General features: G+C 36.5%; 1 protein-coding gene across 8 annotated transcripts in view; it reads right to left on the bottom strand.

The window, feature by feature from the left end:
- The window catches only part of CNTNAP4 (contactin associated protein family member 4), a 237,728-nt gene that overhangs the window by 103,370 nt on the left and 120,630 nt on the right, over window positions 1–13,728 (bottom strand). For all 8 annotated transcript variants that reach the window (XM_069456618.1, XM_069456620.1, XM_069456623.1 and 5 more), the window contains one exon: window positions 136–339. In XM_069456618.1, the coding sequence (XP_069312719.1) occupies window positions 136–339 (204 nt within the window). The remainder of the gene's footprint in view (window positions 1–135; window positions 340–13,728) is intronic.

Genomic DNA, 13,728 nt, shown 5'->3' with positions numbered 1-13,728 from the left:
ATATTGGCATATTCAAGCCCTTGGATCTGAGAATAAGGCACCTCAACTGTTAAAAGATAAGTTATACAAGCATAGGGTTACCTAAGCAATATCTAAATAATCAGATTTTTCAAGTACCTCACCAAACAGTTTTACCTGAATTAATAAGTAAAAAGAGTTTTCCTCTTCTCAATTGCAGCGTGATGTGATCTCCATTTGGCCCTTCCCTGTGGAGTAGAATCCCATCACTCTGCATAGTTTTAAATTTCAAAGAAATAATATCTTTTATTGGGCTCAGGGATTTTTGATCAAATCTGTAGAGAAGGGAACTTTTTCCATCAAGATCAACCACTTCTGATCCTAGAGATAAAGATATTAAAAGTCATTCTAAGGATAAATACATTTCCCATTAAAGCATTTTAAATGCATATATAGAGAGAGAGAAAGAAAAAGAGAGAGAGCGGGTGCACATTATATATACTCCCACACATGCACATACAGATACTCCCCAACTTACAATGGGGTTACATCCCAATAAACCCATGATAAGTTGAAAATATCTAAGACAAAATGTATTTAATATACTTAATCCACCAAACATCATAGCTCAGCCTAGCCTACCTTAAACGCGCTCAGAACACTTACGTTAGCCTACAATTGGGCAAAATCATCTAACACAAAACCGATTTTAAAATGAAGTGTTGTATATCTCAGGCAATTTATTGAATATTATACTGAAAGTGAAAAACGGAACAATTGTATGGGTACTCGAAGTGTGGTTTCAAACTGAATGTGTCTCTTCTGCACCACTGTAAAGCTGAAAAATTGTAAGTTGAACCATCATAAGTCAGGGACTTTCTGTATAATTCAGCTCCAGGCCAGTCATAATAAGGGAAAATAAAACCACTAAATGTCTAAGTCTCTACTGACACATGGAGTTGATTCCATTTTGGTCTTTACTTATCTGTTTACAAAATTTATGAACTAGAAACACATTTTTAAATGTAATCCTAACTTTCTCTTATTATTAAAGGCTATTTCTTCTCATTCCCTAAAAAAATCAGAAAAAAAGATTATAATTAATATACACGTAATCACTTTGCACATTTCCCAATCAACATTGTTAACGGTATGCTTAAAATGTTGAAGTTAGATGGGTTTTTGGCTCAGAAAAATTGTTTTTGATATCTCAAAATTCTTTCATTCTGCACTATATTAAAGATATCCACACACAAATATAAGCACACAGTACAGACTCATCAAATGCCACTTTGTCTTATTTTATTATATTTGTGGCTAAGTGATAATATTTAAGGGCAATGCTGTTTTCTGTCTTCTCAAGGGCATTGTTGGAAAGACCTTGACTTAATGATATTGTAAGGTCTGTTCTGCTGCATTTGTGTCATAACTGGGACACTGACATGTTTTTTTCAGCTTTCTGACAGTGTCTTATCTACTCATTGTCAAGATCACTCTTATTCAGTTCATCTGAAAAAAGGTGTCATGTTATACCAGTAACATAACAATACATCTGTCAAAATCAGTTGCACCCTGAACAAGAGATACAAAAAAAGAACTGATAATACTCAGAAATTCTAGCAGTATTTTCTACAATTCATAAGTCAAAGATTTTTTTAAGGCAAAGATTTTTTTTGAGAGTGCATTTATGTAATAAATGAGAAGCTAGGGAAACCCAATAAAATGTGAAACTATTTTTCAACTGGTAAGCTGACTTCTTCCAGTCAACAAAATGACATTCTAGTTTACTCATCTTATTTCATTTGACAAAATCATTACAGTTACTTATATGCCCAGATATGCATTCCATTGAGATTATCCATCATATTTTACGTGAAATATTTGTATATACCACCCCCAAATTCGTTTTCAACTATTTGATGCAGCTATCTTTTCAAAATTCAGAGGTTTTATTTTTTTCATATTTTGCTAATGTGCTTATAAAGAATTCATTCACCAAGCGCATATGAATAAACATTGCATTCTGCACAAAGAATAATGTTAACTGAACAATTATTCCTTGTTATATAGCTGAATGAATGTGCATGGTAAAAACATAACTGTGTCAAATACAAATAATGTGTGTCCTATGCTTATTAGATTACAATAAATTAAGAAAAATTCCAATAAGACGGACTTTAAATGCTGACACATTTGGAGCAATGCAGTTATCTCTGAGTTAATGTATCGCTTAAAGGCAACTATGATAGTAATGATTTTATTTTAGATAAAGACTATTTTTGGAATTAGCTACCAAGAGAATTTTTTCCCATTACAGGTTTAGCCTGTGTTACTTTAGCCTACTAGTTCTTTTTTTTTTTTTCTCTTTTCCACTATTGTTATTATTACATTATAATGGTCACATTCATCTTCTGTGGCACCTAAAGCTTTTGTGCCTAGAATATTTCAATCAGCAAAATAAGATAGTGAAAAACATATAAGACAATTGATGCCTAAAGCAGTGGCTTACCGTTTTATCTCTTAAACTGAGGGCACTTGCCATTTTCTTCTCACTTTTATCTACTGCCTACTTGCTTCACAGGTACACAACTATGCAATTCAATGAATTCATCCAATAAAAATGTATTTAGCCCATCATGTCTGAGGCATTGTGCCAGATGCCGGGGTAAGAGATTCTTCAACACAGACATGGCCCCTGCCCTCATGGTGCATATATTTAGTGAAGACAGACAATATTTAGCAAGTGAACAAATAAGTTCACAAAATTATTACAGATTGTAACAGGCATTCTGATCAAGAGTAACAGAAGGCTGGCATCACTTAAGATCGTTGAGAGAGGGCTCTCAGTTCTCTGGTCTAGAAACCTGAGGTAAAGCGAGATCCTAACCAGTAATTCTGCCAAGACTCTGCAGTCTTCAAGTCTGAAAACTCGTCCCCATAAACTAGAATTACTCCTGGAATATTGCATTTGAGAGGCCTAGACATTTTCCCAACACTGCCCCTTTCACTGTCATAAAAGAAATCTCTCAGAATTGCTGAGAAACTACAGTGACAGGAAATAATTTGATGCTCAGAAGTAGGAATGAGATGGGCTCACCTTGAAAAAACAGCCCTGAAAGGAAGAAAGCGCAGAAGGAGAGGAACTGACCAACGGGCTCAAATCACATCATAGATTTCATGTGTATGTAAACAATACCCGTCAGGGAAAAAATGCTAAGTGTAATTCAGAATATGAGTACATTATCAGTACAGGAAAACTTCAAGTAACATACACATAATATATAGATATGGATTCTCATAAAATAAAAAAAAATTCTGGATGATTCTTAACAGTATTATTTTTGGATAGAATACTCACTTATGATTGCTTACTTTGTAAAGGTCACTTTTATAAAGAGTTATTTGCACAAACACATCAATATATAAAAACATACAATTTTAAACAGTAATCACAAAATACTGAGTTATGATGCATAAAGTTAATGATATAAAAACCTGAAAAAAATCTTTTGAGAGCAAGAGAGACAGAGAGCATTTGAATTCTATATATCATCAACATCTAGCTCTCCAAGGCTGCTGGTCGGGGAAACAAGTATATGGTCTCTCTTGAAAGTGATCTTACCACTGTCCAAAAAAAATCGGAAAAACTAGAAATAAAGCAAAGAAATAACTTCTCATCTTCTCAATGTCATACTGGAGCATTTCCTAACAGGTAAAGATTATTTCATTCTAGGTGAACTGATAAATACTGATCTTACTATTTATTATTGATTAAGGTCAGATTCTGTAAAGCTACATTTTAATTTGTATATTTTTGCCCAGCAGAGATGCAAATGACTTCTGCCTGGTAGAAAATCTATCCCCAATGGTTATGGTTTACTGCCCTTTTAGACAGTAACACTTGTGTAATTACCTAGTAATATTATTCCAACATTCTTTCTTGGATTCCTATATATACTGAGTCTCTTGAATTTTCTTTGAGCTAGCTTTACCATCCTTCTGATTCCTTCGTTAATGAATTAAATACATCTTTGATATGTGCATATTCTATATTTGAATGAGTATTGTTTTTATGCTTTTGAAAATTTTACTTTAATATTACTAACTTAAAAACTACACTTGAACTTCACATGATATGACCAGGAAAGCAATATTTCAAGTCTTAGCTATCGCCCATAATGCTCAGGGCAAATTTATTTTTGATATTCGACAAAGATTCTCAGATTTTTGAAGTCTTAAAAAAGTCTTAAAAAAGCACTGCCAACACTAACACATTCTCATAAAAAAAAAGGTGATTCATAGCAACATTTTTATATCAAAACTAATCTGTAAAAGATCTAATATGAGTGAACAGAATTAATAAAATTAATCCAACTCAATGTTTAGAAACATTAAATTAAGCATATAAAATAACATTAATATTTCAATTAATAGTCAATATCATATTTATTCCTATCTTTTGTCAAATACCTTTGGGAAAAGAATATTTTATACAGAGTTGAGTTGTATAAATAGGAAAAGCAGAGGTATCAGAGAATTGAGTACAGGAAAAATGAGAAATCTGAAGTTAACAAAGCTTGTAACAGTAAAAGACCTATAGTCCAAAGATGTAGGAGGAGACTTACTGATCGACTGAAAGGAAGAATTATTTTTCTAATTGCATTATTTGTTCATGAGTATGTTTATTAACCAAGGTCATATTTTAATGATTGGATTATTGAGACTAATAATGTGGCTCTGTCATACCCTGGCTCACCATGGGGAGGGCATGAACTCCAATTTTCCAGTAACAAGTGGCAAATTGTTCTGACACATTTTTCTCTTTTTAGTCTAGCCCCCTTTTTGGTCATTTGTAATAATATATATTATAGTTTAGCCTAGTGGTTAAGGCAACTAGTCTGTGTGGGTTTGAATCTTCACTCTACCTTGGGCAAATGGATTAGTTTCTACTGTGGTTTGGATGTCCTTTGTCTCTGCTCAAACTCATGCTGAAATTTGATCCCCAAAGTGGCGGTGTTTGGAGGTGGGTCCTGGTGGGAGGTGTTTGGGTCTTGGGGGCACGTCCCTCATGAATGGCTGGTTACTCTTCTCTTGGTCATGAGTGAGTTCTCCCTGTCTTTAATGGTCTGGATTAATTCTCATGGGAATGGACTAGTTTCCGAGAGACAAAGTAGGTTGTAATAAAGCAGGCTGCACCTACTCGTGTCTGCTTCCCCTTTAACGTTCTCCACCAGGTGTTGACCCAACACAAAAGCCCTCCCCAGGAGCCCACCAGATGCAGACACTGTGCTTCTTGAAGTTCCCAGCCTGCAGAACCACCAGCTCAATAAATCTCTTTTTTCAATCAATTACCCAGCCTCAGGTATTCTGTTTTAGCAACATAGAAGGGACGAAGACAGTTTCCTATTATTGCTGTAATAAGTAACTCTAAACATACTCACTTAAAAACATCACAGATTTTTTATGTTACAATCCTGGAATCCAGGAGTCCTAAAATCAAAGTGTTGGCAGGAGCTGCTTTCCTTCTGAAGTCCCTAAAAAATAATCCCTTTCTTTGCCTGTTCTACCCTCTAGAGACCACTTAGCTCATGATACCTTTCTCCATGTGAGCAGAGTCATAGCATCTTCAAATATCTCTGGCCCTCTCTCTATCTCATTTCTGCATTCATGGTCACATCTCCTCTGACTCTGATCCTCCTCCCACTTCCTTCCTACAAGGATTTTTATAATTACATTGAGTCCACCTGGATAAGCCAGAATAATCTCCCCATCACAGGATCCTGAATTACAACTGCAAAGTGCCTTTACATGTTTATAGTGTAAATAAACATGTTTACAGTTTAAACACATTTCCAGGTTTCAGGGACTAAGACCTTTGGTGGGGCATTATTCTATCACAGCCCAGTTATTTAACCTTTGTTTCTGTTTCCTCATCTATAAAATGAGAATAATAAGTCTTCATAGGATTGTTGTATAAATGCATATCTGCATAATTTTTAGAAGCTTGCACATAATTAGCAATCAATAAATATTAGCAACTACTAATGCTAATACTATTATTTATTATTAGAATATTGGGCAGGAAAAGAGGTACAGAAAAAACAGTTTAATAAATACATTTGGTTTATTTATGACTCTTTAAAAAATAATGAATTTCTGAGGTACACAAGAAACCCTTAATTATCAATGTCATTGTCAGGTTATGCAGCAAGAATGATTTCGAGGCCATCTGTGGGTTCTGTGGCTTTTTCTCTGTCTGTCAGCTCCCGCCTGAGCTGACTCACCACAGCCATCATATGTGACCTGATTCCTCCTCAGTGAATACCTCCATCTCAAATCTTCTCATTTAGAGAAGATTCAAGGAAAGAAGAGCGTCACAGAGATTGCAGGCCCTACTACCATATCAATTCTCCCTGTGACCCCGGGTATGGTCTGCTTTATTTACACAATGCAGAAATACAATCTCCCTTAGAATTAAGAGCTTTGCAACAGAAAATATTCAAATACATTTCAGGGAGTTGTGTTGGAAGTAGTATTGCTAAAATGTGTCTTCTTCCCTTCTGCCTATAGCACAAATTTATGGAGAGCTCTCTGTGAGCACACTGGAAGACACAGCAATGCATAAAAACAAAGAACTCTTTCTGTTTTTGCTAAAGAGTTTACAGTCAATTGGAGAAGACACACATCCTTGAGATGCGATTATTCATGCCTGTGCTGAGAGTTTCCCTTCTGTATCAGGGCTGGGCCCCAAGTGATTTCTAATATGTGCAGGAGAAGGAGTCGATCCGCTTCAGCCTCTGCAAAGGGTGTCAACTAAATTGCAGAAATGCTTTACCCTCTTGAGCAGCAAACCGTTCTTCTGTTTCTGCATATTTCACATGCAAACACTCTGCTTATTGTAAAATAATCCACTTTACCTGTTATCTGTCCCTTACCCCTGCATCCTATGCCTTCTCCAGAAGTTTGAGGCTACTCAAATTTTAAGGGGTTGTCACTTGAAAATGCAATATCCTCCCCATCTGCCAAGTGGATTACTAAGAAAAATATCCAAGGACATGATGTCTTAAATTGAGCTCCATTGTTCAGCTATACTATAATCAATTGAGAATAATCTCGTGGTATCTCCATAAACATGTAACATCCTGGGCTGGGCCTGATGTCCACCAAATCAGAATGTCTGGAATTCTAACCTGGAACCCAGGAATACAGGTCCCTGAGAAATTCTGAGGCAGACGACAGCGTGAAAGGTTGTCTGACAGGAAGAACAAGTAAGTTCCATAAGCCTACTCTCTGAAAATACATAACCTCACTGCATATTGAATTGTACCATGGAAAATGAATGTTTTATTTATTTATCCTGTGGGTGGTACTTGCAGAAAGTTGTAAAGGTAGTAGAGATTTGTCCCTGAAAGATGTTTCAGGGATAAATTGGTTCTGTGAGTTAAACTATGAATCATGGAGATATTGATGAGGCCAGATGACTGAAAAACTTAAAAGAGAAAAAACTGGAATAGAAAATTCATGAACTGGAAAACCAACTTTTCAATAATAGAAGACTAACGTTATTTGAAGGTCATAAAAGGGACACTATAGTGTTCTATTAAGTCTTCGGGAATCACCCCAAAATATGAATAGAGCAACAGTGCTACCCTCAAAGATCAGAGAAAAACAATAATATAGATCTTTAATCAGCCGGAGAAAAGGGCTATACACCAAACTCTTCCTAGTTAAACATCCAGTCAGCCTTAAACACTGATTGTACTGTTTCTTTATTTGAAAAGTATTGCCCATGAATTACTAAACAGAGGTCCAATTCTGACTTCTAAGAAACACAAATCAGACTGAGTCACTGTTAAACTACCATGTAGTGAAATATTAAAGCGACAGCATGATGTACGAGCACTTGAGATCCGCATTACTGAACTGGGGTTTTACAGCAATAGAAAGGGGAGAGACCAAGCGCTCAAGAAATCAACAGGAAATAGGTTGCACTATTTTTGCATAGTAGCATAAAAGAACACAGAATGATTTAAGGGACTCTTAAGTTTAAAACAACTAAAATTAATACAGTAAAAAGGAAGAAGGCACAGAAATCAAGTGCTGTATAAACCACAGGGAAAAGGTGACTTTACTATCGTGCTTTTAAATAGACTGAGTTAAGGTCAGCAACAACATGCCAGGAGGTTATGAGAACAGACACGATCACCGTCACTTAAATATCAATCCAAATTAACCTTTTAAATAGATTTAAAATTAGTAACATCTACTATGTCAAGGACACTTGAATGCATCATTGGAGGATGTAAGTTGTATTTCCATCTCTAATACTTATTTGTAACTTTGATAATGTCACGGAAGTAACTTAAACGCTGATTCTCAGTTTCGTCATGTGAAATATGTGGAGAATAATTCCAGCCTCTCATCCAACACAAGTATGCTGCAGGGATCGAACACAAGTATCAAAATGCCTTGACATTTATTATTCTGTATGGTATTATTATCATTTTTATAATATCAACATTTGGAATCTCATATGTTTATTTCAAAGATGTCTCTCCTTTGAGCAATTGCTGCTGTGCAAATGCAATACATTTATAATTTTTACATATTTATTATTCAGTTTGCATCATGGCTAATCAGATTTTTTTCTTGATTCACCCACATAACAAAGAGTTATTGAACACTGACTGTGCCAAATGCTACAGTGGGAGCTGGTGTTGTAACAGCAAATACATCTGTCTTCACGGATCCTCTAATCTGAAGGAAAAGACGTCTAGCAAATCCTGCTGTATGGACAGATATCTTTACAAACTGTAAAGGGAGCATGAAAGGAAAGGACAGGGTTGTAGGAGAGTTTTGAAGAGAACAATTTAAATTAGGTTGGCGATGGGGGACAACATCTCTAAGGAAGTGATATTTAAGCTGAGTAGGTGACCAGTGCGTAAATGGGGGTCAGGAAAAAAGGAGAAAGTGGGAAAAGGGAGGGGACGGATACGGGAGAGAGTGGATATGGTTGGGAGAGTGGGAAATGCTGTTGAGGGATGAATGGTGAGGGCAGGAAGTAAATGGACATGGTCCACAGGGAGGTAGACCTTGTGAAGGCTCGGTTCCAGGTTTTTTCAGGACAATTCTATTTTGGTTTTGTCCTGAGTCCTAGGATATAACAATTGGTCCTCAGGTATAGCCTTTACTTCCAAGGCAATGCCCTTGTGACATTTCATTGAAAGCCCAAGGTGTTTAACAAATCCCTCTACAATGGCAGCACTGGAGCTCCAAAGGTGGTCTTGCCAGCACTGGGTAGATGCTGAAATCTTTAGACTTTTCAACTCCCGGCTCCTGCTTTTCTCCTAAGCCCCTGGTGTCTCATCTTGAGCACTGAAGTCCAGGAATCGGCCAAGGATTTGAGGGGGGAATGTGTTTGCAGGATGCGGGGCCCTCCCTCTCTGACCTCCTCCTTTTAAATATTGCCTCTTCCATACTACACGTCAGATAAAGGACTAATAACAAGGATCTATTTAGAACTCAGGAAAATCAGCAAGAAAAAATCAAACAACCCTATCAAAAAGTGGGCAAATGACATGAAGAGAAATTTCTCAAAAGAAGATATAAGAATGGCTAACAAACATATGAAAAAATGCTCAGCATCCCTAATCATTAGGGAAATGCAAATCAAAACCACAATGAGATATGACTTAACTCCAGTGAGAATGGCCTTTATCAAAAAATCCCAAAACAACACATGTTGGCATGGATGTGGAGAGACAGGAACACTCATACACTGCTGGTGGGACTGCAAACTAATGCAACTCCTGTGGAAAGCATTATGGAGATATCTTAAACAGATTCAAGTAGACCTACCATTTGATCCAGCAATCCCATTATTGGGCATATACCCAAAGGAAAAAAGGTCATTCTGTAACAAAGACACATGTACCCGAATGTTTATAGCAGCACAATTCACAATTGCAAAGATGTGGAAACAACCCAAATGCCCATCAATACATGAATGGACTAGTAAACTGTCGTATATGTATACCATGGAATATTACTCAGCTATAAGAAATAACAGAGACACGACATTTCTATGGTTCTCCTGGAGAGAGTTGGAACCCATTATATTAAGTGAAGTATCCCAAGAATGGAAAAACAAGCATCACATGTACTCACCAGAAAATTGGTTTCCCTGATCATCACCTAAATTCACATCAGGGAATGATACCAATCGGATATCAGACTGAGGTGGGGGTAGGGGGGAGGGGATGGGTGTATGCCTACATGATGAGTGCATTGCACACCGTTTGGGGAATGGTCATGCTTGAAGGTGCTGACTCAGGGAGGGGGGGATGCGAGGAGGGGAGGGATATATACCTACATGATGAGTACAATGCGCACTGTCTGGGGAACAGACACTCCTGGAGCTTTGACTTGGGGGGACAGGCGGTACATGGGCAACATATGTAACCTGAAATTCTGTATCCCCCATAATAAGATGAAATAAAATAAATAAATATTTCTTCTTCCATTTCTAGCCACTCTGGCAACCTTGAACTCTGACCTCTGTCCCCCCTCGGCCTCATAAACTCTAGCTACATTTTGCTTATCCTTAGGAAAAGGCAAGTTAGATGTCGATCTCCTGGAGTTGGCTCTTCTTTTTTCAATAATCAAGTCCTCTCAAGTGTCTGCGTATTTTTGAGTTGAACTTTAGATCTCTGAAGCAGGTTTTTTCAAATATATTTTATCCAGCACTTATAATTTTTATGGGCAGCAGGTTAGTCCAGTAAAGGCTACCCTGCCATAACTGATACCGAAAAGCAAATCTTTTTGTGAACTTTGATAGTTACTTTGATCCATTCATTTATTTAGGGGGGCAAAATAAACATATTCTAATTCTATTATTTCTTTTTATTTATTATGTGAAATACTTCTTTAAAGAGAAATTCTTTCTTCTCTTCTACTTGATTACCTTGAGGTACAGATTACACAGGAAAAGCGGGATAAATGCTCCATGTTCTCTCTTCATTTATTTGTTTTCTAAATGAGGAGGTGGATCCTTAATGTCTCTTACATGTTACCAATGGGGCTTTTAATTTTTTTTATTATTATTATCATCATGAACCCATTCACCTAAACATATTTAATTAGTTTCAAAACATGGCATTTTTTATCCTTATTGATGCTAAAACATTTCCATTTTCTTGATTGGTAAAAGTCTCCTCAGTTGGCCCTGAATTCTTTTGACATGACCCTGATGGGTTTTCATAGTTTCCTTGTTTTCCAGTATTATAATAGCTAATCTTATTTTAATTTTAATAGAACTCCGCTTATCATCAAATTAGAATCTTAAGACTATAAATTTTGCAAAGAATTAGAGAATGTATCCTCTTAGATTTTAGGCCAAGCAGAATCTATATTCTTTTTCAAGTTTGACATAAAATAGGATTCCTCAGCTACTGTATTAGCTGATAAATGATCTGAATGCAGGAACTATCTAATTCACTTCAGTCAAGTTTCTAGCAGTTAACATGTGGGATTTGCTCAGTAAATAGATATAGAATTCAATTATAACTATTCTTTATGGTAAATCTGACAAATCTACTGCTCCTCATTTTTTCCCCCTAACCAGATATGTACTATGAGAGATCAGTATCCTGAATGGACAAACTTTTATTAAGCATTCTTGCAGTGTTTTTTTTTCCTCACCCAGGTGAATATCCATGCTTCTAATGCTACTTATATCTCTTATTGATATGTTTTCTAAACTAAAATCTACTTATGGTAACATGCAATTTCAACTTGTCGTATTTTTTTACATTATAAAATGTACATTCTTATTTTCAAGAAGTTAACGTGAGTTTTATAATTATTGACATATCCCATTTTTAAATACAACCCACAATTTTCTCTTAAATGGTCTGCAATTAAGCAATTAAACACAATAGTTTGATACTTCTATGCATTTACTATTGTCCAATCTTCTCACTCAGTTTCCCCTGTGCCCTATTCCTGATCTTTAACAGGTTGAAAATGCCACTAGGATGACGGGGAAGGCATTCCTGAGGCTCATCAAGGCTCACCATTCATTCATTCATCTGTCCAGAAAGAAGACTAATGACAGAAAAAGGACATCTGGTTGCAACCCAGTATAATGAGGGGGTGCTGTGATTAGGAGAAGAAAGGTTGTTCTACAAGTGGGTGGGAACATCCCTGATCTGAATGTGGGGTATCAGGGAAGTTGTCAAAACCAGCGATTTCTATGTGGAGAAAAGAGAATGAGTAAGAGAGTTATCTAGACAAAGGAATGAAGGCTGGATATGTGATGATTGCCATAGGCTTCATGCAAATACCCTAAGGTTAGAAAAATCATGAAATCATGGCATGTCAAAGAAACTGGAATTAGTTCAGTTTGGCTTGACAGTTGGATGTGCTTATTCTGTAGAGGATGACGAAGAGATGATCATCCGTGGATTGCAAAATGAGGGTGTTTATACAGTAACTAGAGAAAAGGAATTTACAAATTATACTAAGGACAATTGCCTCAGCAATTCATCTGCAATTAAAGAACATTATCTCCTGTGGTTTAACGGCCACTTCCTGAGGGCATCTAAGATACATTCACTGTCACCCAGTTATTTTTCTTCCCCTACTCTTACTTACACCTTTGTTTACTTTTCTTTGAGACATTCAGTAGAGTACTATTTCTTTATCATCAAACATTTTCTTTCCCTTTCTTTCTTCTACCAGGTATTTCTTTCCGTACATCTCTTCTCTGGATTTATAAACATGTTCACAGCCGCTATGGCCAAGATATCTGAAATTTATACTTTCTCTTTGATCCCATAAAATTTACCTTCTATTTCTCTCATTACTCAGGAAACAACTTCAAGTTTACTGACATAAAAGTAGAACATGCTTTTTGATATGGATTTTCCATTCACTTGATGTTCCCTTCATAACAAGTTATTGCTCTAACTCACTGGGGTGGAGGGCAATAAATAAAATTATGTGTGGTTCTCACAATGGCCACTTTTCTGCAATATTCACGAGACTGGCTTGCATTTATAACTTCAGCAAACACATGTATTAGGCACAAGGGGCACCTGCTGTAAAAATGTTTATACTACCTGAAAAATAGAATAAAAGACCTGCTTTTATTATGGCAGAAATGCACTGCCGATTTTCAAGATGTGAGTAGTTGTTCAAACATAGCACTTTATACTTTTATTATTAATAGTGGTACAATAAGAGGAACGCTTCATGATTTACTAATAATAATGATCCTTATATAAGTTTTCATTCTATTGTCTTCAACGCAGAGCCCTTGGAGTTCCAGCCTTCCATATTTCAAAGGCACTTGAACTTAATGAGTCAACAATGGAATGAATTATCTCTTTTGCTCCCTTCCAGAACCTATTTATTCTCCAGGGCCCCACCCCAGTAAATGATACCATCTTCCATATGGTTGTTCAAATATGATAACTCAGAGTCCCCTGACACACAGTGACTAAGATCTCTTGATTCAGTATCCTTAGAATGATTCAAATCTGCCTACCTCCCACTTTACTGATTGCTGTTCTGTAGTTTGGGGCTCCACTACGACTTGCACAAACAATAACAAAAACCTCCTAATGAGCTGCTGTTTCCAGATTTAACCCTCCAATTATACCCCTCATTTCAGTCTGAATGATCATACTTGAATAGGAACTGACCGTTGCACCCATCCTCTGTCTTGTACTTGACTGGGCTCCACCACTTCTACTTGGATTATCTGCA

Source organism: Eulemur rufifrons, chromosome 23 (genome assembly GCF_041146395.1).
Source record: "Eulemur rufifrons isolate Redbay chromosome 23, OSU_ERuf_1, whole genome shotgun sequence".
Classification (NCBI taxonomy): domain Eukaryota; kingdom Metazoa; phylum Chordata; class Mammalia; order Primates; family Lemuridae; genus Eulemur; species Eulemur rufifrons.
Note: the sequence above shows the minus strand (reverse complement) of the source record. Positions and strands in the feature narration are given on the sequence as shown.